At 44.8% G+C, this 27,566-nt stretch overlaps 1 protein-coding gene and 1 pseudogene across 1 annotated transcript; one reads left to right on the top strand and one right to left on the bottom strand.

Moving 5' to 3' along the window:
* The first annotated feature begins 9 nt into the window (after positions 1-9).
* Nsl1 (NSL1 component of MIS12 kinetochore complex) lies at positions 10-26,132 on the top strand. The gene is made up of 6 exons (XM_008824843.3): positions 10-275; positions 2,481-2,559; positions 5,321-5,451; positions 7,994-8,048; positions 23,574-23,641; positions 24,779-26,132. Exons 1-6 carry the CDS (start codon positions 42-44, stop codon positions 25,055-25,057), a joined length of 846 nt encoding a protein of 281 aa, XP_008823065.1. The 5' UTR covers positions 10-41; the 3' UTR covers positions 25,058-26,132.
* Positions 21,737-23,080, bottom strand: LOC103727055 (annotated as a pseudogene).
* Positions 26,133-27,566: the final 1,434 nt, after the last annotated feature.

The raw sequence follows: 27,566 nt of genomic DNA, 5'->3' as shown, positions 1-27,566 counted from the left end.
TCCGGTCTCGGCCTCTCCCGCCTACATTTCAAACCGGGAAGATGGCGGGGGCTCCCGAAGCGGTGGCTGTCGCCGCCCCACAGAGCCAGGAGGCCGGTGCGGCCTTAGAGTACCAGACCTCGGCGGCTGCCTCTCCCCTGAAGGACTTCCGAGTGCGCTGCACCTCCAAGAGGGCCGTGACGGAAGTGGTGGAGCTGTGCGGCCGCTTCGTGCGGGAGCTCGGGGACGCGCTGCCGGAGGAGATCCGCGAGTTCGCGCTGCGGGACGCGCAGTGGGTAGGGACAGCCAGGCGCCCCCCCCCCCGGGGGGGCCCGCGCCACCCTCACCCCATGTGTTGACTACCCTCGACAGCAGAGCGGCCTATGGAGCCTGGAAAGGAAGCAGGCGCAGTTGGTTCAGCCTTTTACATTAGCATGTACAGCAGCAGGATCTGCGTAATGAGGCGCTTAACTTTTTGCTTTTCAAACAGCTTTCAGATTTGGAGGCTTGTGGTTGCCAATTACCTTTGGTCCTAGTTCTGGTTAAAAAGTGCCCCATAACCACAAAGTGGCTCCCGTGTCAACAGCTCAGGCTTACTTCTGTGTGGGGAATTCCACAGGAAACAGGAATCCTGGAAGTCAGACCTCTGGCCAATTCGAGAGTGTCTGCTTTTGCCTGTTTTAGAACATCTTGTGAATTGACCGAATACATTTTCTTTATAACTCTAAAACGGATGTTTTGAAAAGCTGTCTTGATTGTAAACGTCATTAGGATGACACATAACCCCTTAGAACGCTTCCCCTTTCAAATATTTTGCAAAGCTCTGAAGGTGATGGTTTGTGGGACAAGACACAAAAAGTTGAACCGCTCCTTGTCATAAGGAGTTACACAGTCTTTACGAGGAAAAGTTTCAGGCTTATAATGCAGCGCATTTGTAACTGGATAGAAATGAAAGCTCCGAGAAAACAAAAGTGGGGAGGGGCTGGGGATATAGCTTACGGATAGGAACGCCTGCTTAGCGTGTATGATGAGAGGAAGGTTAAGTGAGCGAAGCCCCTTCGGGTCCTAGTTTTGTATTCTGCCTTGCTGCTCCTCCCAGGAAAGTGCTGTACCACTTAGCTATCCTAGCCCTTAAGCGTTTCCCTCCTTGCAAGGAAGGCAAGATCAACAATCACTTAACACTGTTGGCAGTTATTTTGGGAAACGACTGTAACTGAGTGACTGTAGAAAATGCTTTAGAAATTACGGACAGAAAAAGAATGTGATTTAGCCGCTCACATCCCATTTGATGAGCTCTTAAAGTGAGTTACAAGTAAAGGTTTGTAGAGAAGCTTTAAGTATGTTGATATACCTCTACCCAAAGTTGCATGATGTAGAAGCATATATTCTGAAAAGATCGCTTCGGTGAAAGTGCATTGAATATTTTAAAGACAATTTTTATTCTCAATCCCTGGGATTCCATGCATAGTAGGAGTCTTACACATTTTCCCCCTTCAGTGCTGGCATCTGAATACAAAATTGCACTCCTGCAGGAAAGCGCTGTGCCACTTAGCTGTTCTACCCTTTCTATAAAATCTTAGCGTAGACTATGTACTATAATTCATAGTTATCAGTCACTTGACTTATGCTTATTTTTAATTATACACGTGGTACAAGATAAATGCACCTTTAAGAAATTTCAAATGGGCTGGAGAGATGGCTCAGCGGTTAACAGCACTGACTGCTCTTGCAGAGAATCTGGGTTCGATTCCCAGCACCCACATGATGGCTGCAAAACATCCTTAACTCCAGTTCCAAGGCAATCAGATCCCTTCTTCTGACTTCCACAGCATTGCATGACATGGGTGCATTCACATACATGCAGATAAGACACTCATACACACAAAATAAAATAATAAAAAATTTTTTGAGGGGGGTGTCTTTTTGAGACAGGGTCTCCCTACAGCCCCAGCTGTCCTGGAACTCACTATGTATAGACCAGGCTGGCCTTGAATTCACAGAGATCCACCTGCCTCTGCCTCCCAAGTGCTGGGATTAAAGGTATGTGCCACCACGCCTGGCAATAAAATATTTTTTAAACAAGAAAACTCACTAGCATAAAACAAGTCTTTGACTTTCCCATCTGCCTTGACAATTTTCTGAAATTGACTCTTTGGGAGGTTGCTTGACAGAGTAAGCTTTCTACACCCCTCTGTGACTTTACCTCATTCTGTTTTTGTTTGCTTGTTTATACTGTCATGTAATATTTTTACCTGAATATGTCTTTGTTACTTGTCACAGTTATGTAAAGCTCATGTGTGGTCATCAGAAGCGCTACATGGTGTGGATACTTAGCCATTCTCATAATAGTGAACTTGGATTCTATTTTTTCCCCTTAAATTTTCATTATTTCTAGTATTTCAGAAATGAACATTCAATTCCATAGAGATTCCATTATTATTATGTTTGAATTCAGTATTTAAAATTGTTTTGATGAGTTGGCTAATGTAAATTTATTGCAGACTTTTGAATCAGCTGTGCAAGAGAATGTCAGCATTAACGGACAAGCCTGGCAGGAAGCTTCAGACAGTTGCTTTATTGGTATGTGTCTTAACTGTCCTTGCTCTCATTAATTTCTGAGTTAGTTACTAACTTTATTTTGAATGATGTTTTGTAATTCCCATTTACAGTGTCTTTCTTAATATGGATTTTATTTATCTCTGTGTGTTTGTGTGCATACCTGTGCCATGGCATACATGAGCACAATCTGTAGGAGTTGGTTCTCTCCTTCTACCATATGGGCTCTGGGGATCCAACTCAGGTCCCAGGCTTTTCACTGGCTTTTTATCTGACTCTTGTTCTTTTTTATAAAGACATAAATTAGGTCTTACAGGTTTTTAAAATTTTATTTTATGTGTATGAGTGTTTTGCCTGCATGTGTACTCGGTGGTGCAGTGCCCGTGAAGTCCAGAAGTCATCAGATCCCTTGGAACTGGAGTTACAGATGCCATGTAGGTGCTAGGAACCAAATCCAGGCTCTCTGCAAGAGTAGCCAGTCCTTTTAACTGCTGAGCAGTCTCTAGCCCTGACTCTTACTCTTTTTTTTTTTTTTTTTGGTCTTTTTTACGCAGGGTCTCCCTGTAGCCCCAGCTGTCCTGGAACTCACTATGTAGACCAGGCTGGCCTTGAACTCACAGAGATCCACCTGCCTCTGCCTACTGAGTGCTGGGATTAAAGCCATATACCACCACGCCCATCTGAAAATGCATTTCTTAATCTATAAATTACTGAAATGTGTAACTATCAGCAGTCTGGATCCCAACCAAAAGGGAATTCCAAAGTGACTTCAAGAACAAGAGTCGGAAAAAAAGACTGTGAAACAGTGTTTGAGGGGCACTCCTCAAGGATCTACTCGTCCCCTGAGGTTTCATATTCAGTAAAACTGGGGAGTCATTTCTGTTACGTGTTCCCCTCACCACTAACACCTTTCAACACTCACTGTAATACTGAGGTTCAAACACTCAGTTTACTGAAGAAACTATTTTGATATAAGACTAAAGACTTCAGGTGGGGCTGGAGAGATGGCTCAGTCGTTAAGAGCACTGGCTGCTCTTGCAGCAGACTTGGGTTCAAATCCTGTACCCACATGGCAGCTAAAAACTGTCTCTAGCTACAGTTCTAGGGAATCCGACATCCTCTTCTGTCCTCTGTGGACATTGCACAACACTGATGCACGTACATACATGCAGGCAATACACTTAACACATAAAATAAATTTTAAAAAATTAAAAGAAAAAAAGAGATAAAAAGCTTTTTCCAGGAGGTTTGTCACCTTGGGAAAGCCTGGCTGTTCTTTGTCTCCTTTCCCCTAACAACTGTGAGGAGAGATGTTGGCGATAGGACAAACCTGCCTTGTTGAATGCTCGGCCCTGGGCCAGTGCTGCACAGTCAGTGAGACGGCATGGCCCTTCATGTTTAGAGCTCATGAGTCCTGGAAGGATTTGGGTGAGAAACCACTTGGAAGTTTGGGAAGTGTGAGGCGAACAGGTTGCTATGTAAAATGCACTTCATATTGAGGTGCTGGGCAGGAAAGAGGAAGGACGTTTGAAACAAAACATAAAGGGGAAAACGAACAAACAAAAAACGCGAATACAAGAGAAAAGGTCTCCTCCTGCGCTGCGACTGCCCTGAGTGGACTTGACTACGGGAAGTGTGGCCAGGCAGGTTCCTGCGGCCGGGTCCTTGAGTGCAGAAGTGCATCCAGTTTTCCCTGGTGGACACATAACATAAGTCAACCCATTCTAGTGTAGACTGGCACAGCCCGACTCACACTGAGCCAGGTAGCCGCGGGCCTGCAGTATTCGTGACCACTTTGTATTTTTGACTTTTCATTTCTGGCAGTAGTGGAGATTGAACACAGTGTCTTCTGTATGCTGGGCAGATGCTCTTAACCGCTGAGCCTGGTGTTTTCACTCTGAAATGATTTCAGAATGAGGCTGAATGGATCATCTATGTCTATTTCTTCTGAGTTCAAACCTATGTCCCCTAACAGTCTCCCCAGGTAATCATTCCTTCGTCTAAATTTCGTCACTGTTGTACAGCAGAGGAAAGCATCTGATAAAAACATTAGCTAAACGAGAAACACTTGTGAGTCCCCGTACCTTTCCTGACTTCCTGCCACCTGTGCCACCTGTGTGGCAGTCACATTCACATGCAGGCATTCTGCCCACTGCTGCTGCCACAGCTGGGGTGTAACACAAAATATAGTGAAAGCTTGTTAGCATCCCTGGGAGGAAAGGCGTTTGATAGTTTAATTATTCCGGGGCGGGGGGAGGTGGTCATGAACCCAGGGCCCTCTTTTTCTAAGCTCATGTACACTGAGCTATGCCTGACTCTAGCTCTCACTATATCTTTTCCTGTAGTTCATCCTACAGCCATTTAGAACTTTCCTGTTCCCCAAAGACTCTGATCTTACAGTGTCCTCTGCTAAAAATGCCTTTCCCTGTTAATTTTCCCATGTCCTTTTTTCTCCAGTGATTTACACCTAGGTTTCAGCTCAAATGTTACTTCCTTTTCAGTCTTTTTAAGTCCCACTCGCAGCGCCCAGCGCACGGTGTATCTCATCTACATGGTGCTGCTTTTCTCAAGCTGAGGTTGCCTGGTTCTTGATCATGTGGCACTCACCTGTGCATTGCCCAAAGATGGTCAGTAACTGATTGTTCAGTGCAGAAACGAGTTGCTCTTCAAACTGAGGGACCTATAAACTTCCCATGTTTGCTTTATTTTGTTAACTGTAGTTTACATCACATTTCCTTACTAATATGAGCACCGAGTTGTAAGGCCTTCTTTTCCCCCGAAACAGATTCTGACATCAAAGTGTTTGAAGATCAATTTGATGAAATCATAGTAGATTTAGCAAGAAAACGGAAGCAGCATCCCAGAAAGATCCTCGAGTGCATCATCAGGACCCTGAAAGCACAGCATGAAACCCTGGTAAGGTGTCTTACATTTAAGTCGTTATAGAGTGCATTTTACCAGAGTGAAAACACTGAAGTATAAGAACCACGTGGAAATGGATGGCATTTTGTTGTCTTTGCCCCACCGCAATTAGCACTGTTTGTCTCTGTCTTACTAAGTGTGGGACAACCAGCTGACAGTAAACAGAAATTAGAGATGATGACTATGTTTCTACGACCAGGAAAGGAATTTCATCTCCAACCCCTTTCTTTCTGTTTCTCATTTGTGTTTGGCACAGTATTGTGTATGTCTATATATTTTGGCCAATCTTTTGGTTAATGTAGAAACTTGTTAAGTACCTGTAACACTGAAATTTGCCTTTTAAATTGTTTATAATTTGTTTTGCTTTAAAGATCACAACCATCTGGGTTGCAATCAAGAAGTCACTTCAGTCAGGTTGAACTTTGGTTTACTTACTTACTGGTGTTTGGCTTAAGACAGGGTCTGGTGTTGCCTAGGCTGACCTTGAACTCTCATAAAGCTGGGGATGGCCTTGGACTCCTTATCTTCAGACCACAATTTCCTAAGTGCTGGGATTATAGGCCGGTATCACAATGCCTAGCTGACTGAGCTTTTTAGACAGGCAGAGCCATAGGTGTCGGTCACATGCCCATCTTCTCAGGTCTATTAAGGTGGGAGTAAGTGCAGAACAGGAAGCCCAGGGCAGGTTAGACCCACATCTTCCTGGGGATGTTGAGGAAGTTTGCTGGGGTGGCACTCTTGGAGGAACAGCCACATGTAGCTTTTAGAGCATGCCTTCCTGTTTGTCTTCATTTTTGAAATCAGCACTTTTCAAATGTAAATCTTCTAGTTGGCCCCCTTCAGGGATGCTTAGGGCACTGAAGGCCTGTATTTTATCTCAAACATTCTAGATGTCATAGTAAGAAAAAAATGAACAAGAATGTTTCATTTTTCTCACGGCAGTTAGTCCTTAAAGAACCCCCCCCAAACCCACTACTAAAATCTTCAGGAAAAAAATGCTTGTAGTATGTTTATTTTGTCTCTCTCCTTACCTCCCTGACCTGCTACAAAGAAAAGCCCTGAACACTAGTAATCAGTAGCACACCTTTAATCCCAGCACTTGGGAGGCAGAGGCAGGCAGGCAGATCTTTGTGAGATTCAGGCCAGCCTGGGCTACATAGTAAGTTTCAGGCTAGCTGGGGGTACAGGGAGAGCTGGTCTCAAAAACAAACAAACCCACTAGTAATCGGTGTTAAAGAAAGTTGGCAGGGCCGCGTGTTTGTTGTACCACTGCTAGTTCAAAAAGTAAAGTAAGATGGTGGAGAGGAGACAGAAGAGTTTTTCTTCCTCCCCCTCCCCCTGCCCCTCCCCCTCCTCCCCTTCCTCCTCTCCTCTGTTGGCATCTATTAGCATTGAGCAAGTGTGAAGAACATTTTCCTTTTCCTCTGCCTGAATTGTGGGCTGTCCAAGTTGTTCCTGTGTACCGCAAGATGTATGATGTTCAGGAGCTAATGAGGTTATCCAGCCACTTTTTAGAACAGTTTCTGAAGAAATACCAGTTTTGAGTTCTTTGCACTTGTCCTAAATGAACTTCTATTCACAAGTGGCAGGTTTTTGTGTTTTTTTTTTCTAATAACAAGATGCTTCTAGAATTTATTTGAAAATAAAAAAAGGCCCGTGAGACAGCCAAAACATTCTTAGCAGAGAACCAGAGAAAAGGGGTTGTTCTACAGAAAACAAACTTATAAAGCCTCAGTAACTAAGTCAGGGTAGTGGCACAGCATAAGGACAGACAGATCAATGGAACAGAATAAAGAGCAGGGGCTAGAGAGATGGCTCAGTGGTTGAGAGTGCATACTGCTCTTGTAGAAGACCCATGCCAGGGAGCTCACAACTGCCCGTAACTCCAGCTCCAGGGGACCTAACATCCTCTCTGGCGTCTTCAGATATTATATGCATGTGCACAAAGACACGAACTTGCATAGGCTTTTTCCTTTGCCTTATTTGAGATGTGGGCCATCCTGCGTCTGGTCTCCACACTCAGTTCCAAAATGACGACTACCCCATTCACCACTGTGCTGGAAAGCCCACACCCTAACAAATCCTGTGGCTGTCTGACAAAATGGTGAGACATAAGTGGCAATTTAAACATAAAATTCTACCACTATACCTTTAATTTGCTTGATTCTCCCCTGTCTTTTTGAGACAGGGTCTCCCTGTAGCCCCAGCTGGCCTGGAACTTGCTATGTAGACCAGGCTGGCCTTGAACTCACAGAGATCCGCCTGCCTCTGCCTCCCGAGTGCTGGTCCGGATTAGAGGCTTGTGCCACCAAGCCTGGCCACAGTATACTCTTTATGGTGCTGTTTCTCATGCGTGCAGCAGGTGGCAGTACTATAAAAGGTGTTTTGACTTAACCCAATCTCCCTACAGGTTTCAGGATCTAATTTTTTTTTCAATCCTTAAAGAGTAGCACTGTTGGCTATATGGCTTATTTGCCTACCTTAGCTGAAAGAAATGTTTGAAACATTAAGTAATGAAATATTCTGTGTTGTTTAGAAACACTACCACCCTGCTATACATCCCTTGGACCTGAAATGTGACCCTGACCCAGGTAAGTTAGCACTGCTTATTTGAGATGAAACATCTCTGTAAGGGCCCCCAGCCTCCTCTTTCTGGCTGCCAGGCTGTGGTGCCTCCTTCATCCATGTGGATTCACAACAGCATACGGCATTATTAGTTTTTTAAATTTTATGCTGAGTGTCTCATTCTGCCACTTTTCCCTCTTGGGTATTCTGTACCATTTCAGTGTCTCGATGTGAACGTGCTGGTACATGTGCTTCTACTGAGGGAGCTCAGATTTTTTTTTCTGTCTCACTATAGATTTCTTTTGTTGTCTTAGTTCTTTTAGTTTCATGATTTCAGATTTATCTTTAATGTGGTTCTCCTGTTTTTGTTCGTTTCCTGTTATATTTAGCTTCTTGAATTGAATGCTTCATTTATCTCGGTTGTAGTTTTAATGCATTTAGGCCAGGAGCTCATCTGAGCCTCGCTTTAGACTCATAACAAATCTTGTCATGTAGAGCTTGATGGTCCAGCTCTAAGCATTTTATGGTTTCTAAATTTTTTTTTCCTAGTTCCTTCCTTTACTGCCTCCAGTTGATAGGATTTTCTTATTACATTTTTTGGCCTTTTTGAGACCATCTGGCCTGGAACTCGCTATGTAGATGAGTCTGGCCTTGAACTCATAGAGATCTGCCTGCCTCTGCCTCTGCCTCTGCCTCCTGAGTGCTGGGATTAAAGGCGTACGCCACCACACCCAGCAGGATTTTCTTTATTCTTTTATTTCTCTATTTCCCAGTTTGGAAGCTTTATACTGTGATTTTCTTTAATGTTTCCTATAAAATTTTAACTGCTCTACTGAAGTTACCTAATGTTACTCAGTATTTTAAGACTCCTGAGCAAGAAAAGGACCTTTTTTAAAAAAAAAAGTATTTTTGAATTTTATTTGTATGAGCATATTGCCTGCATGTATGTAAGTGCATCCCTGTCATGCAAAGTCTCAGGGGTCAGAAGAGGGTGTTAGATCTCCTGGAACTGGAGTTACAGATGGTTGTTAACCAGCATGTGAGTGCTGGGAATCAAACCCAGGTCCTCTATAAGAACAGCCAGTGTTCTTAACCACTGAGCCATCTTTCCAGCTTCCTATCTTTGTACTTTTTAAAATGGTTTTGTTGAGATGTAGCACTCATTCCATGTTCTTCTGATTATAACTCTGCTGGATGTGGTGACTCAGTTTGTAATCCCAAAACCTTTGACACTGAGGTAGTAGGGTCACAAGTTCAAGGCCTGTGGCTTTTAATTTGTTCATAGTTACGCAGCCATTACCTTAATCAATTTTTAAACATTTTCACCATTCCCCAAAGAAGCCTGTAGTCTGCCTTGTGTCTGCCATTCCCATGTCTCTCCCTGCTCCAGGCAGCTACTCACCCAGGTTCTGCCTGACTGTAGGCTTACTGTTCTGGTCATTTCATATAGTATGTAGACTTTCTTGACTGCCTTCTTCCTAGTACAATGTTTCCAAAGTTCATTCATGCTGCATGTGCTGAGACTTCACTATTTTGTATTGCTAAATACCACATTGTAGAGACACATGCATTTTATTTTTCCATTCATCAGGATACAGATGTTTTGGATTTATGTATTTTGGCTCTTATGAATGAGGCTGTTTTGAACATTTAAGTTCAAGTTAATATGTGAACTTGTCTTTCTGATTCTTTCAGACATGTACCTATGAATTGTGTTGCTGGTCGAGTGGTAACTCCACTAACTATGTGTAGCTACTTGAGGAACTGCCATGTTGTTTCCAAGGGGCTGCATCTCTGTGTGCGCACTGCAGGTCAAGGGCTCAGTTCTCTGCATCTTCACTGGCTTGCAGTTATCTTGTTCTGATTATTGGCACGGCAGTATATATAAAATGTCTGACTAAGCTTTTATTTTATTTTTTTTCTTTTTTTTTTTCTTTTTGAGACAGGGTCTCCCTGTAGCCCCAGCTGGCCTGGAACTCACTATGTAGACCAGGCTGGCCTCGAACTCACAGAGATTCGCCTTCCTCTGCCTCCCAAGTGCTAGGATTAAAGGCGTGCGCCACCATGCCCCGCATCACTAAGATTTTAAATTGCATTTCACTAATGACTAATCTTGTTGAACTGACTGTTCTTGCAGAAGACCCAGGTTTGAATCCCAGTACCCACATGAAGGCTAACAACTCTGGTTCCAGGGGATCCAACAGCCTCTTCTGTCCTCTGCGGGCATTGCACGACACGGGTGCACTTACCTACATACAGGCATAACACTCATAAACATTTAAAAAAAATAATTATAAATAAAATATTTTTAAAAAGTTTAAAATTGTGATAAGTACAGTTAATCTGGTCCCCACCCCTTTGGTTATTCTCTGCCTAACATAAGGTCACTTAACATGGTCTCCTAAAAGTTTTTATAGCTTTAGCTCCTACCTCTAAGATTTTGATCCATCTGGACTTACTGTTTTATGTTTGGTAGGAGAGAAGAGCCCACCTTTTATCTTTGCTCACGTGTCTGGCCATTGTTGAAAAAGCTGCTCTTTCCCTAACTGAACACTGCTGACATGTTTGTTAGGAATCAGTTGACTGAGTCAAGTGTGATGGTATGGCCCCTGTGGTCCGAGCACTCAGGAGGCTGAGGCAGGAGGATTGAAAGTTGCAGTTGAGCCTGAATTATATAGTGAGATACTCTCAAAAATAAGAAGGAAAAAGAAAACCCTGAAACCAAATGAAGAAAATCAGTTTGCTGTGATATAAAGGTTTATTTCTAAACTCTCACTTCTATTTCAGTAATCGAGAATTCGTCCTTTGCTCAGTGGTGGCTTTGTCTTATAGTCATGCTAAGTTTCAAAATCAGAAAGTAAGAATCTTCAGATGTCCTGTTTCAAGATTGTTTTGGATCTTAGGGTCCTTTACATTTCCTTGTAAATTTCAGTATCGGCTTGTCAACTAATTTGTGCAAAGAGGACCCCTGGGATTTTTGTTAGGGATTCTGATGACATTGTAGATGGGTTTGGGAGTCTGTACATTCCTTCTGATCCATAACCAGCAGATGGCTTTTTCTTCCTTTTGCTGCCCCCCCTTCCTCTTTTTTTTGAGACAGGGTCTCATAGATTCAAGGATGACTTTGAATTCCTGATCTTCCTGCCTCCATTCCCAAGTGCTGGGATTACAGACATGTTCTACGGTGCCTGGTTTATGAGGTGCTCGTATGTGTTAGGCGAGCACTAACAATTGAGCTACATCTCAGCCCTTGGTTTTGTTCTTCTGATGCTATTGTAAATTGATTTAACGTTTTTATTTTTGTTGTCCGTCACTATGTGGAGAAACAGCATTGATTTTGTTATCTGTTTCCTTAGACCACTGACCTCACTTGTTACTTTAGTTGCTGTTTAGTGGATGCTTTACAGTTTTCTATTTCAAAGACCATGTCATCTGAAAGTAGGTATTTGAAAGATTATCTCTTTCCAGTCTGGGACCTTGATGTGCACCTTTATGTGTATAGTTGTACCTTTTTTTTTTTTTGGTCTTTTTGAGACAGGGTCTCCCTGTAGCCCCAGCTGTCCTGGAACTATGTAGACCAGGCTGGCCTTGAACTCACAAAGATCCGCCTGCCTCTGCCTCCCAAGTGCTGAGATTAAAAACGTGGCCTCTCTGTACTTTTAAGAATCCTTTTTATACTTATTTATTTTGTGTGTATGGGGGGTGGTGCGCACAGGCAGGACAGAGGATGACTTGCCGGGGTCAGTGCTCCACCATGTGGGTCCCAGGGTTCTAATCAAATTGTGAGGCTTGGCAGCTAGTGCTTTACCCACTAAGCATCTCACCTACCATCTCTGTGCTCTTAATACTCTCTCGTTTCCCCACATTGTTTCAGCTGTTTGTTGTAATCCAGCTGGCCTGATGTTTGCTGTGCATTTTTCTGATTGTTTCATAGTTTACAATCTTTGTTTTTAGTACTTTTATACATGTACATTCCAACATTGTTAGGAGAAATTGGTTGAAATCACAGACCCTGGCTATAACCAACGTTCTTTAAGATAACATTCCTTAGCCGGGCGTGGTGGCGCACACATTTAATCCCAGGCAGAGGCAGGCAGATCTCTGTGAGTTCGAGGCCAGCCTGGTCTACATAGTGAGTTCCAGGATACCTGGGGCTACAAGGATACCCTGTCTCAAAAAGACAAAAAAGACAAAAAGAAAAGATGCTTTCCTTGATACTGCTCCTTCGGTGCACCAGCAGTCTGCAGCCTTTATTAGAAAACATTCCAAATTCAGCTACTTCCTACCAAGTCTGCCGCTGTACCCCCCTCACCCCCCGTACAGGGGCTTGAACTCAGAGCTTGTTACATGCTAGGCCAAGTGCCTACCTGAGCTATATCATACCCAGCCCTCATATTTAGAAGATTTCTTTTAAAACATCATCAGATGATGTCACCCCTTGGCTTGAAGCCCCTGGTTACTCCTCCCTGGCTTCTCTGTGAGTCCTGGCCTGCAGCTCTTCTCACCGAGCTGTCACCCGTGCTTGCTGGGCTCTAGCTGCAGTGTCTGTGTTTCAGGACCAGCCAAGTGAGAACCAGGCCTGTGCCTTTCCTACTTGCTGCTCCCTCTGAGAGCATCCCCGTATGGCGGGAGCCAGCCTGCTCCTCTCACTTCATTTACCTCTGCTCAAACTCACTTCAATAAAGAGCTCTTCCTTGTTAGATTCCTTTATGAGCTCTGTGGTCAGACCCTGTGCCCTAACCCTGCTTTATTTTACCTCTCACTGATGCCATGTCAGCTCCGTTTATCACCTCTGCCCTTTGCACTCCTTCCCATCTCCATACCATAAGGGCTTTTAGGCAAGAACCTTGTGTTATTCCCTTGCCCCACTCCAGTGCACCTTAGACATGTTTGTGTCTATTTAGAACGTCCTGACATTTTAGATGTTCACTCAGTGTTTGGGGCAAAAGTAGGAAGTGCCCTGTTAACTTCCAATTTGACTAAAAGTCCAGGTTACTTTGAAAACTACAAATCTGTTTCCATTCCCGTGTTTAAAGTCCTAAAATCAGGCTCAGGGTGTTGCTCTGTTGGTGGAGCACTTGCCTAGCATGCAGAAAGCCTTGGATTCCATCTCCAGCATCAGTAAACTGAACTTGGTGACACAGACCTGTAATCCCAGCTCTCAGATGGTAGAGGCGGAGGATCAGAAGACCAGAATATATGAGGCTGTACCAGTCAATCTGAATTTCCACAGCGTGTACTATAGACGAGAGTTCCTGCGGCCCCTTTCCTCCCTGGCCTCCCCGCTTTCCCAGTTGTCCCCAGCTGACTGCTGCTGTGCTGCCGCTCACCCCTCAGCTCTTCACAAGGCCTCTTACCCAACACTGACACACTGGCAGACTTCAGTTTTTCTCTTAAATGCTGTCTCCTCAGAGTTTCCCCTTAAGTACTGTTTGGTGATGCAGGCCTTTAATGCCAGCACTTGGGAGGCAGAGGCAGGTGGATCTGTGTGTCTGGTCTCCATTTCCTTAATAGCATTGGTCACCATTTAGTAAGCATTTGTGTTGAATTTGTTGTTTATGTACCTCCCACACAAAACAAAAGCTCCATGCTTTTTGGGGGGTCTTTTTGAGACAGGGTCTCCTTGTAGCCCTAGCTAGCCTAGAACTCAGTATGTTGACCAGGCTGGTCTCAAACTCACAGAGATCTGCCTGCCTCTGCCTCCCATCCCATGTGCTGGGATTAAAGGCCTGTGCCACCACGCCTGGCAGCTCCATGCACTTTTTTTTTTTTTTTTTTTTGTCCCTACCATGTTTATGTAAGGAGAGCTTTTGGGATAAAAGCCTGGACTCTGACAACCCCAACAAGCCAGGCCACCCACCCAGTCATACAAGAGAGATGGCGAGCAGAGGGAGGAGGCGTACTTGCTGTAGCCAGCTGGGAAAAGAGACAGATAGAGGGGTACAGTTACCCCAAGTCCATCTTCAGGGTCCCACATGAAGTTTAGATTTATTTAGAGGACTAGTTGGCAGAGGCAGAATAGATAAAGGCCTGCCTGGTTAAGGTGGGCTGCTTGGTGTCTCCATTCCAGTCCACCTAGCTGTGCTCAGTGTGCAGGATTTAATGGTGATTGACACAAAGCCTTTGGTCTGTGTAGTTTACAGTCTCCTGGGAGAAGAGAAGTACTAAACACAAACATCTGGGTGACATCAGGACCACAACAGTGTGTTCGGGTGTAGGAAACTTTCTTGTGGTGATGAGGAAGGACTACCTGGTTACTCTCTGGATGAGCTCTCCCAGCCGTGGGGAGAGCTTGCGCAGAGTCAGGAGTAGACTCCAGTGTTCTAGGGATGATGTGGTAATAGAGGTAAGTGAAGCCTTGGCTTAGTCCTATGGAATGAGCCTGGGGGAGGATCTTAAACAGGCCTATCGGTGCTGCAGAAGTGATGCAGTGGGGTAGGGATGGGTACAGAAGGGGGCCAGTAGGGCAGATGGGCAGGTTGTTTATCTGGGGCAGGAATGCTGTTTTCCCTCCCAGTTCTGATTCATGGCAACTGCGCATGCCTGTGGGTTCCTGCTCGTGCAACACATTGGTCATAGGAAGGAAGCCCGTGGCTGTTGCGTGTTTTGCTGAATTTCTGAATTTGCAAGCTTTAGAAGTTCATGTTTCCTCCGTTAGTCATTGCAGTGACCCAGAAGCAAAACTGGGCCAATTACTCAATCTTTCATTTCTGTTTTTCATTTCCCCGTGTTTAAAGCAGCTCAGGAAGATGTGCTTCAGGAAGGACAAACTTTCTTAAGTCTTTGCAGCTATCTGCCGATCAGCTGTTTACCAATAAGGTGTGGTTCTCATTTTACAGTTACAGCTTCTTACAGCCCTGTTAGTGCACTGAGGAGTTATAGCCATCTTTTTTAAAGTCCCTGAAATTGATTGAAGGGATTCTTTTTTCCTTATCCTTCACTAAACATGTAGTAATGACAGAGATATGGTAAGTTTTCCTGTGGTGGACCGCGTGATGCTTGAGTTCTGTGCTGGCCCTGTGAACAGAGCACGTATGGGTGCGGCAGCTCCTCTCTTCCAATGACACTGTCATGCTTCAGCTACAGTATTTACATGGAGCCACCCACAAGTGGTTATGCTTCAGAGTTCACATGGAAGTCTGAGCTGTGGAGGATAGTCTGGATTCCTGAATGCCAGTGTTTGTAGTATTGATGTAAAAACAAAACTTTTACTTCAAACGGCAAAAGAGTTTATTTTGGAGTTAAATATGAGTGACAGGTGAGGTGTGGTGGAGTCCTTAATCCCAGTACTGAGGAGGCAGAGGCAGGTGGATTTCTGTGAGCTCAGACCAACCAGCGCTACATATATCAAGACTTGTCTTAAAATAGCAAAAATAAATAAATGTGAGTGACTATCGCCCAGAAACACAGATTTAGGTTACCTCAAATTCCATGTTTTGACGTGGTAACAGTTTCATGAAGTTTCATGGTAACAAAACAGTCATAAATCGAGATGCTTTTTAAATGCATTGGTAGAAAGGTCAGGTAGTCAGGTTACAGAAGAGCCTCAGATGTCTTCTGACAGCAGTTTTCAGTTTTGGGGGCACTTGGGGTCTGTTGTACATTTTAAGGATTTACCTGATAGTCACAGACAGAAGAGGGTACTAAATGGCTGTTAAGGGGCTGAAGATGGCCAGATACTTTGGCTCTGGACTTGTGTCGTTTTAGCCTTTCCATGCTGGCGTCATAATCAGTGTAGGAGTGGTTCTCCTTAGGAGCTTGTGTTCCCAGTGGTGAGGTCAAGTGGCATCATGGAGGTCTCTTGGAAGGAGGCATAACAAGTGCCTCAGGGCCATCCCTTCTCTCCACAGCCTGGGCCAGTGGCTCACTAGGTGCTATGAGTGTGCCCCTTTCAGTTATAAATAAACAGGACAAATTCACATAGAACAGTCGTGAGGGAGGGAGCAAACGCTTGTATATTTTGAAATTTCCTAAGCAAGTATTACTTTTGGAAATAAAATTTTTTATTTATTATTTCTGTTTTATGTGTGTGCATATATTGCCTGTGTGTATGTAAGTGCACCCGTGTCATGCAGTGCCCACGGAGGACAAGAGGCTGTCAGATTCCCTAGAACTGGAGTTACGGACAGTCGTTAGCTTCCATGTGGGTGCTGGGATTCGAACTCAGGTCTTCTGCAAGAATAGCCAGTGTTCTTAACTGCCGAGCCATCTCTCCAACCTATTGTTAAGCTTTTTAAAAACATTTTTATTTATTTTTTCTGTTGGTGTGTGTGCATGTGAAGGTCAGCAGACAACTTGCGTAAGTCTATTCTCTTTCTACCGTGTGGGTTCTGGGAATCAAATTCAGGTGCTGAGGCTTGAGGTTAACACCTTTACTCTCTGAGCTGTCTCACTGGCCCCAGAAAATGATTTTTGATGGCATATTTAGTGAGTTTGTTTGGTTTTGTGTTTTGTGTTTAACACAGGATCTTGCTTTGTAGCCCACACGGGCCTGGAATTTGTGGGCCCTCTAGACTCTGTCTCCTCAGTGCTGAGGTTATAGGCATGTGTCACCTTCCCTGTCTTTTAGAGGTCAGTTTGTTTGTGTTCTTTTTTTGAGACAGGGTCTCTCTATGTAGCCCTGGCTGACCCAGAACTGGCTACCAGGCTGGCCTTGAACTCACAAAGATCCACCTGCCTCTGCCTCCTGTGCTGGGATTATAGATGTGTGCCACCACCCCCACTAGAGATCATTCCTAATTATGTGTATTCCTCCCTTTGCCTTTATCTTTGAAAATTCCTTTTAAAAATTTTTGTTCCTGGGGGCTGGAAAAATGGCTTAGCAGTTAAGAACACTGACTGTTCTTGCAGAAGACCTGGGTTCGAATCCCAGCACCCACATGGCAGCTAACAACTGTCCGTAACTCCATTTCCAGGGGATCCTACAGCCTCTTCTGTCCTCCACGGGCATTGCACAACACAGGTGCATTTACCTACTGTAGGCAATACACGCATACACATAAAGTAAAATTAAAAAGTAAATAAAATATTGTTTTAAAAATTTTTGTTCCAGGCCGGGCGTGGTGGTGCAACACCTTTAATCCCAGCACTTGGGAGGCAGAGGCAAGCAGATCTCTGTGAGTTCAAGGCCAGCCTGGTCTATATAGTGAGTTCCAGGACAGCTGGGGCTTCAGGGAGACCCTGTCTCAAAAAGACAAAAAAAAAAGTTGTTCCTAAAATTACCAACACTGCTTAGTTTTAAAGGCAGAAGCTTCATTTTACTTAACTAAAAAAGAGGAGGTTTAAGCTGGGCCTGGTGGTCCATGCCTTTAATCCCAGCACTTGGGATAGGAGGCAGAGACAGGCAGATCTCTGTGAGTTTAAGGCCCAGCCTGGTTTACATAGTGAGTTCCAGACCAGCAGGGAAACTGTCTCAAAAAGACCGAGAGAGAGAGAGAGAGAGAGAGAGAGAGAGAGAGAGAGAGAGAGAGAGAGAGAGAGTATAAGGTATAATCTATGTTACAATATATAATTTTAGAAGGTAACAGCCATCATTTTTATTCTAAAGACTTTGGTATTTCTGGAGCTAAGTTTTGCCCACTTGTTGATTGACATTCTTAGGCAGATAGCTTAACTCCTGGCGGCGATATTTATAACGTCACATAAAGCTAGAATAGATCATGCATTGGATTCTGGAAGACATAGATTCTAATTCTTTTCAGTTATTGATTTCTTTCTCAGATTATTTATGGGAGGCTGGTGAGACCTGTTGTCCTCACAGGGCGGCTGAAATGATGTATGCTGATGGAATGTATGACAGACACACTAGTCCATGCCTTGGAACAGGCAGAGACAACTGCATGGAGTGCTCTCTGAACTCACCAGCTTTCCTCTTAATCTCTTTTCATCGAGAATGGCTCTGCTGGCTTTATCTTTCTGTTTCTGTTGTTGCTTTCCTGGAATTGAGAAGTTCCTGAGCATGGTAAACATTTCTGGTTATCCATCAAATCCATTTTTAAAAGCGCTTTCTTTTTCTGAGTGCCTTCTGTCTTCCTCTCCAGTCCGGACTGGCTGACCTCTTGCCTGCTGCAAGCCTTCCTCCTGTCTGCCCCTTTCACCTTTACCCTGGGAATTTCCTTTCCTTCTCTCCCACCGTGGATCATGTTTCCTGGCTCTTGTTCTCTCCTGTCTGATTTATTCCCTTGTTTGGTAGAGCATATCCTCTGCAGCCACCTCCTCCCCGTCCTCCCCCCGTGCTCCCCCTCCTCGTCCTCCCCTGTGCTCCCCCAGTCCATCTGGCACCAAATCCCTGTTTATGGCCGCTCCCACAATGCAGCTGCCCTGGGATCTACTTCCCTCCTTTCTGAAGGAGGCTCTGGCTATGGTGGCCATGCTCTGCAGGGGCTGCCGAGTACCTGCTGTGTCAGGTACTGTGCTCATCACTAAAGATCACCAGATAGAGAAGGAGGTGCTTTCTCTTCCCAAGAAAGTTCTGAAAGATGATGGAGACCTCTCACTAGACTCAGTACAGCCCTCTAGTGGCCCTTTTGAAAAGCTGGAAGATGGTCCTGGGAGGGAGAGTGTGGCTGTTGTTCTGCAGCAATGCCAGGAACACCTAATGTCTTACATGTCTACGTCAACTTTGGAATAGCCCAGTGGACACTCAGGTGTGAGAATCTGTGATTGTGCAGGCCTACCCAGCTCCATTTTACATACAAATCCAAACCATTCTGGGTGCTTTATACATTGTCACTGCTTGTCCAACAGGTGGAAGACAGCTGTTGTTCAGAGTGTGAATCACAGACCAAGCAAAGGTAGCATGAGGGATTAGGAACTGTGAAGTGTTCATTATTGTGTGTGTGTTGTAGAATAACACGCAGCACACAGTTTAAATGCATGTATGTATATGAACATGTGCATGTAACTGTCACCTTGTGTAGATAGAAGTGTCTGCATAGTTGGAAACAGGATAAGCATTTTAAATGTGTCATTGTGTTTCCATGTATACAATAAACACAAGTCGAGAGTGTCCAGAAAAGCTGGAATCATAGGAAAAGAGTGTATTCATTATATTGTCAGGTTAACAGCGGAGCCTTTTTCTTTAAATTTAGAAGCATTTCATGTGGGAGGAAGAACGAGAGAGAGAGAGAGAGAGAGAGAGAGAGGATATACCCTCTTGATCCGAAGACCTCCCAGTAGGCCTCCCCTCAGTCTGCCTGGTGACCAAGCACACTGGCTTTTGGGGAACATTCTAGATCCAAACTATCACCATTCACTGAGAATCTCCACCTAGGATAGGCCTAAACATGCTGATTTGAGAACACACTGCTCTTATACAGTGGTAGTTACGATTGCTACCTAATAAATAGCTCAAAACTTAACAGTTTAAAACAGTAGGTACTTGTTACCTCCCCTGTGATTTCCGAGATCATTAACCTGGTGGCAGAGGCTTTAGTTCCTCACAGCAGGAACTTGGTACCTCTCAGCTGCTCCTCCCAGAGTGGAGGGAGAGGGAAAGCACTCAAGACAGACTCATCTGTGTTAATGGTTTAGTCTTGGAGGTGGCGAGCTGTTAGTAGAGCTGTAAGCTGCTGGTCCTCCAGAGGGAACTGCCTGTGGGCTTGTGCACTAGCAGCTGGGGCCCTTCAGGTCATTGGAAGCTGGCTAACACACATGGATGCTATGTTTTTGGAATATACACATAAAATTTACCGTGTTGGGGCTGGAGAGATGGCTCAGCAGTTAAGAGCACTTGTTGCTCTTGCAGAGGACCAGAATTTGGTTCCCAGCACCTATGTCAGGTGGTACCACCCTTAGGCAGGTGGTACTGGGTGTATAGAAAAGCTGGCTGAGCCCGTGCTGGTGGGGTTGGAGCTGGTAAGCAGCATTCCTCCATGGCTTCTGCCTCCAGGTTCTGGGAGTTCCTGCCCTGATTTCCCTCAGACGAACTGTGGCTTGGAAGTGTAAGCTGAGTGAACCCTTGTCCTACCAGGTTGCTTTTGGTTGGAGAGTTTTATTACAGCAACAGGGAGCAAACTAGAGCAGTATATTGTGCTGTTTGGGGAGTGTTCTGCACATGTATGCTGGGTCTATTGCTTTGGGATGTTGTTCACATCCTCCACTTCTGAGTTCATGTTCTCTCTACTTGATCTGTCCTTTGTTACAAGTGTGGTATTGAACTCTTCCAGCTGTTACTATCAAACTGTTTCTTGTCAGCTTCAAAATCATGTATTTTGGCGTTCTTTCTGGTGTACGTATGTTTAAAAATTGTTAGATCTTCTGGATGGATGATTATCCCTTTTGTAGATTCTCTTGTAATAATTTTAATGCGCTAGGGATTGAATCTGGGGCCTCACATCCATCGGACAGGTACATACTCTACCGATAAGTGGAATCCTCAGCTCCACTAGAAATCTTTGACTTAAAGTCCATTTCATCTCAGTGTGAAGGCCCAGGCTCTTTTGATTTCTCTGTGTGGAGTATCCTACATGTGCAGCCCTTCTCAGTGTCTGGATCTAGAGGATTGTCTCTTGTAGGTGTGATATGATTGTTATTTTTTTGGTTTGTTTGCTTTTTGTCTTTTTTAAACAGGGTCTCCCTGTAGCTGGCCTGGAACTCACTGTGTAGACCAGGCTGGCCTTGAACTCAGAGAGATCCGCCTGCCTCTGCCTCTGGAGTACTGGGACTAAAAGAGTGTGCCACCACGCCCAGCAGATGTGATATAATTGGATCATGTCTTTTTTATCCATTTGCCACTTTCTGCTTTGAGTTGCAGAGTTTAACCTATTGATATTTAAAATAAAATATTTAAAATAATAAGGAAGGACTTAGTTTTAGCATTTTGGTATTCTGGTATTTGCTTTCTCTCTCTCTCTCTCTCTCTCTCTCTCTCTCTCTCTCTCTGTGTGTGTGTGTGTGTGTGTGTGTTTTTCATTCAATTTCTTCATTACTGCTTTTAAATTAATCTTTGTAGTTTATCATTTGTTTTTGGAATAATTTTTAATTAGTGGTTTTCTTGGAGATTACAATTTATGTTTTAACTTTATTTGAAACCAACTTCATTTTAACACAGCTTAGATGCTCCTTCCCCATGTATTATGATCACAAATTGCATCTTTACACATTGTGTGCCTAATGGCATGGCTTACAATGCCTCATGCTATTGACTTTTAGTGATATGAGTGTGAAGAGCACTGAGAGGTACACCGACCTGGCTCTTGCACTCCCTGTGTGGAGAGGCTGCTGCTCTTTTCTTCTCATGGCCTCAAAGTGCTGTCTAGTGTCTTCATATCAGCTTGAAAGACTCTTCTGGATCAGAAATGGGCTAGGTGATGATGGCCCAGTTGATCAAGTGCTTGCTGTACAAGCATGGGGACCTGAGTTTGGATCTCCAGAGCCTAGGTTAAAAATCCAGAAGTTGGGGCTGGAGAGATAGCTCAGCAGTTAAGAGCATTCTTACAGAGGACCTGGGTTCGATTCCTAGCACCCACATGGTGGCTAACAACCATCCATAGCTCCAGTTCCAGGGATCCAATGCCCTCTTCTGACCTCTGTGGGCATTGAACAACATGGGTGCACCTACCTACATGCAGGCAATACACTCATACACATAAAATAAAAATAATGATAAATAAAAAATATTTCTAAAAATCCAGGCTTGGCAGACCATGCCTGTAATTCCAGCATGGGGGACAGGGCAAAGATAGTGTGGGGGGGGGCAGGGGTAGTGGGGGATTGCAGAGGTAGTAGGAGCCCTGGGGCTTTTTGCTCAGCCAGTCTAGCTGAATCCTTGAGCTCCGGATTCAGTGAGAGACCTTGTCTCAGAAAATGAGATGGAGAGTGATGGAAGAAGACAGCTGGTGTCAACCTTTGTCTTCCATGTGTGTCCATATACACACATATGTAAACATGTACATGTACCATCCAAAAAGCGTTAAGGAAGTACGGAAAGAAAAATTCATGTGATTGGCAATCTAATCTAAATTATTTTCCACCAGAAATTCCATCTACATATGGCCTTCATAGAAGTGATTATATTCTAAGTTCAGATAATGTTTAAATTTTTTTTTTTTGTGTGTGTGTGTGTATGTGTAATGGGGAAGGGAGTCCACGCATGCCACAGAGCATGTGTGGAGGTCAGAGAACAGCTTTGAGGAACGGGCTCTCTGTTGGACTCAGTTCATCGGGTACACAAGGCAAGTGCTTTGCCCACTGAGCCGTCTCACCAGCCCAGGCTTTGCTTTTAGAAATTTCAGAATAATTTGAAAATAAAGTTTTAGCCCGTGTTTAAGTCTTGGATAATGTTCAGGATGATGACTGTGGTGGCTCTCAGATGAACTCTGGGTGCTCTTTCAGGGCTGCACAGACTCCTGCCTGCTAGCTGAAGTGTCTACTGTTTTGATTATTTTTGTTCTTTTCTATTTTTAATGATGGAAACAAATTCCACACTAAAACTGAAGCTTCTGGAAGAACCACTTGTTCTTGCCCCTCTTGTAGCACTCCTCAAACTTGACCTTGGCCTCTTGTCTGGCCTTGCAATTCAGAGCTTGGTCTCTAAAGACATCCTTGTTGACAACAGTTTTGTCCACAGAGTACCTAGTAGGCATGAGATGATTGTAGTTACAGACAATAACGAAAGACTTGATCTTTGACTTCTTGGCGATTTTCTTCTTGCCAATGGTGGCTGTCACTTTCCTGGGATAGCGGTTATGCCAGCCACCAGGGTATGGCTACAGGGACGGTCTGAGGTGCCATCATCAATGTTCTTCATGATGACAGCTTTGCGTCCAGAGTAGCGTCCGGCTAGGACCAGCACCGCCTTCCTGGGTTTCATGAACTTGCCCATTTCTGCAGACAACAAGAACAGGGGCTGCTCAGAGAGTCATAAAGTAGAAGATCCCCAGCTGACTTCTGCATACCAGCCCAGGTCATAGGCCAGGAACTTCAGAAGGCTCACTGGCCCGAAGGGTCCTTATTTTTATTTTTTTTGTGTGTATGAGTGTATTGCCTGCATGTAGGTAAGTGCACCTGTGTGGTGCAGTGCCCATGGAGGACAGAAGAGGGCATTGGATCCCCTGGAACTGGAGTTACAGTTACAGGTGGTTGTTAGCCACCATGTGGGTACTGGGAATTGAACCCGGGTCCTCTGCAAGAGCAGCCAGTGCTCTTAACTGCTGAGCCCTTTCTCCAGCCTCTGAAGTGTATAACTTTTAATTATATGCTGCTGTTTTGAGATTTCATAGTCTTTTTATTTATGTTGATAAATTTAATAAAGTACTTAATAGATTACAAAGCATTCTAAGAACTCTTAGGCTAAGGTGAATAGCCCTAACTGATTTGTGTTCAGACAGCATCTGAATACCTTTTTTTTTTTTTTTTTTTTTGGTCTTTTTGAGACAGGGTCTCCCTGTAACCCCAGCTGTCCTGGAACTCACTATGTAGACCAGGCTGGCCTCGAACTCACAGAAATCCATCTGCCTCTGCCTCCCGAGTGCTGGGATAAAAGGCGTACGCCCGGCTCTGAATACCTTTTATGATTGGTTAATTAAATGCTGTTTGGTGGTTTCTTGCAGCTTCTCGTGTGGAAAATTTGAAATGCCAAGGGGAAGTCATAGCTAAGAAAATGAGTGATGCCATGAAGGTAAAGTTTCATGCTAACAAATGTATAACGAAAAGGATATGTGGTTGCGCTAGCTTTCAACCTCCACACGTGGGCTTCTGTGGTGGGAATGCTGGTCAGGCTACGGAGACGACAGTGAGTTTGCTAAGCAGCTACATTCAGAATTGTATTTACAGCATCTACTGTGAGCCACATAATCTACCTGGCTTCTCTAGTGCAGCTGTCCTCCTGAGCTGTGTGGACAGCTGTAGACACTTGGGATAACACTGCTGACATTTATTGAGCACTTGGTGTGAGCCAGGCGTGTCTGTCTGATTTCCATTTCCTGTCCTTTTCAGTCCTCATACTAACCCTAGGAGGTAGGTATGTTACTTCCCCCATTTGTCGATGAGGAAACTGAGGTGTTAAGAGACTAAATAAGTTACACAGATAAGTAACTGAATCAGGACTTAAACCCTGAGGTCTGGCTTTAGAGATTGCTTGTTTGTGCTGGGCTTAAACGAGGGCCTGACATATGAGCGCACACTGTACCAAGTAGAGCTCTAACCCTAGAATCTTATTCTTAACCCACTGTGTTATCTTCCAGCTGGGGAGTTATAAAATCAGGGTAAAATTGTTTGTATTATGACATTTATTTTACCTGCAAACGAAAAATCGGGTTCATTGTTGGTTTTGAGACAGGGCCTCACTGTGTGCTGGCCTCAAACTTGGTGTCCTCTTGCTTCAGTTTCCTGACTGCTGGGATTATAGGCATGGACTGGGCCTGACCAGGAGCAAGCCCCACAGAGTCTAGACTGCTGTTCTATGTACTTACTGTTAGTGCTTTATAGTAAAGGGTTGCCTGCTCTGCGTGATCAAGATTCGTAAAGCACTCTTCATCAAGTGTGAGATTTCAGACTTCACAGTCTTAGCTCTGAAACTCTTCTCACTCCTGTCGTGCTGAATTTAATGTTACTATTTATTTAATTGTTGTGGGACTGGATCATATCTTTTCAGTGCTAGCTTTTAAAGTTTCTAAGTTTAAACTGATATTTTTTAAAGCAGAGTCAAATGTCCATGACCTCAAGAACCCTCGGCTCTATCCTTGACCTAAAGAATTAAAATGTGTTCATCTCTCTGTTCATCTTCCAACCTGAGTTTTTTTTTCAACCCCCCAAGGCTTTGCCTGCATTAATTGAACAAGGAGACGGCTTTTCCCAGGTCTTAAAGATGCAGCCTATCATTCAGCTGCAGAGGGTCCACCAGGAAGTCTTTTCCAGCGGTTGCAGGAAAGCAGGTGCCAAGCCCAAGAGCTTTGGAACAGAGGTAGAAACCACACCCCCGGAGAGCAGTGGCAGGAAAAGCTCCAACGTGGTGCTGAGGACAAAGCGAGCCCAGGACTGCCCCCAGAGAAAGTGCTACCCGTCGCGGCCAAAGAGAATCCACCTGGAAACTTAGGCTCTGTGTGTTTGTGGGGGGTTGAAAGTCGGTGCTGTTGGTTGTCGATCACTTACAGCCCGTATCACAGGCTTCGAATCGTTTAAAGCAGCAGCCGCTCTGCCGACACCGCTCTGCCGACACCGAGCCGCACTCTGCGCGTTCCTGCGCCGTTTGTTTCTTTAACCTCTGCAGTAGGTGAAAAGCCTTCTGAGTGTTGCCACAGGCCTGTCAGTGTCAATCTATTGTCCTCAGGTGCTTACAGTGTTTGTGGAGCCCCAGGTGTTTGCTCCGTGGGGTCTCCTTAGGAGGGACTTTCTCTCGGGGCGGGCCAGGCGGTGGGTCTTTAAAAGAACTGATGCGGCTTCTGCACCCTGCATGCGGGTTTTGAGGTGTAGTTTACCAGATTGGCGAGCAGATGACAGCATTGGTCTACTGCATTCTACAGTTGATTTGGATTTGTGGGGTCTGTTTTAGGGTTTGGTTTTGTAGAAGAAAACTATTATTTGTACAGATGAATGAACCCACCCGGAGCCGATGTTTCCAGCCTGTGCTTTTGCTTCCCTGGATCTTTGAACATGTTAACTTGGAGCTAAGGTGTTTGGCTTAGAATCCTCATTTCTGAATAGATCCTTCTAGTTCCAAGTTTTCAGTAGGATTGCTGCCTTGGCAGGAGCCACTTGACAACACATGCTGCAGGGCAGGGCGTTTGTGGAGCTGTGGCCTCCTTGGGAGTGTGGGCAAGGTCTGCAGCAGAGCCCTGCCCGGCCTTCTCAGCACACTGCCGCTACTCAGCACACTGACCCCTCTGGCAGCTTTTGTTCTGTCTCCTGCACTACATGGTGTAGACAGGCCTCTAACATCACCAGGTTTCTTTCTCTGTGGCGGCAGGCTTTGGTCCGTCTGCAGAGGAGTTACTGATCATGATTGGAAAATCCATGTTGCTCTTGCTTGTTAAGTCCTGATAATCAAACACCCTGGTGTGAAGCCACTTCATTGCATTCTTGATTCTGTGTTTTAATGTTACAATTTGAGATCTGTGTATTTGTATGTAAGTGTTTTTTTTTAAATTAAAATAATGTATAAAAACCAAAAATCTTGACACTTCTTTTTAGCAGTTGCCAGGGCATTCCTGATGCCAGCTTTATAGGCCAGAACTCAGCACTCTGCCTCACGGAACACACTGGCTTCGCTTCATGCTGCCGTGAGACTCTGGTACAGCAGTTCCTACTGTGTTAAAATGCCGTGGGATTGATCTCACCTCAGAAGTCCTAGGTGACAAGGCCAGGACATCAGTCTGTGAGACAATATGGTGGCTCCCATCAGCAGCTCCACGGGGATGGGAGTGTGAGCCTTGGGGAGCCCCACCAGACCATCCGACCAGACTCAGTAGAGTCTAGTCTTGGAAGGCCTCCTGCCACCCTCAGGATCTAAGATGATTCTGGGAGCAGCTTGGAGTCAGTAGAAGATCCTCATGTGGCAAAACACTCAGCAGTGAGCTTCAAGGCTCTGAGTCCTCAGAGTCTAAAGGGACCCCAGGAGACACCTGGGCTCCTCTTACAACCAGAATGCTTAAGGAGGGGTGTTGCTTCCCAGGGGACTTTTGGTAATGTCTGGGGACATTTTGTTCATCCTGGCTTGAGGTATGGGGTGCTGCTGTCACCTAGTGGTGATGCTGTACACGCCCTGAGGTCCTACACAGCACCTGTGCTGGCATGACGGCTGATCTGCCTCTAAGCCAGTGATGCTGAGGATAGGCCTGTCGAAGGGACAGCATCACAAGGGTGTTGTGATGATTGGAACCCCCCCAGCCACCCTGGAAGCACTGGTTTTCCTGGCTGCACTAGCTCTTGTCTAAATACCCAGGTCTCAGCTGGACATGGTGGTTCATGCTTTAATCCCAGCACTTGGGCAGAGCTGTGTGAGATCAAGTCCAATCTGGTCTAAACAGTGTGTTCTAGGCCAGCCAGGGCTATAGGGAGACCCTGTCTCAAACAAAACCAAAAATCCCCAGAAAACCAAATACTCTGCTTTCTGCCTTCATATGACACGTCATAATATGCTGTTAGTAGTAAAGCCAGACTGTAGAATATATATTTGAAAATCCCCAGAGAATTCATTCTAGTAGGTTATATAAGGTAATTGCATTGTTATGCTTTAAGGGGTGCATGTTGACAGATGTCTTGGATTTGCTCTGAAGTATTTCAGCAAAGAAAAGGGACACATAAGCAACTGTGGCAACATACTGGTGATATTGAGTCCCTGTGAGAGAATTGTTGCTTTGTCCTGGGCATTTTATAATTTTTTTTAAAGTTTATTTTGTTATGAAATACCAGACAGACCGTGAGAACCCAAGCTTCTGCCGACAGTCACCACACACCCTGGACGGGAGGAACGGTCTGTCTGCACAGGCCAAGAGGTAGCAGGATAACTGGTGACACTAACAGACTACTTTGAGGGGATGGGGGAAAATTGGAAACTTTATCCTTCTACTGGAAAAGAAGGCTGGATCCGGAGGGTCCTAAAAATG

Source organism: Nannospalax galili, unplaced genomic scaffold, assembly GCF_000622305.1.
Source record: "Nannospalax galili isolate Female #2095 unplaced genomic scaffold, S.galili_v1.0 scaffold648, whole genome shotgun sequence".
NCBI lineage: Eukaryota > Metazoa > Chordata > Mammalia > Rodentia > Spalacidae > Nannospalax > Nannospalax galili.
This window is presented reverse-complemented; position numbering and strand designations above follow the sequence as displayed.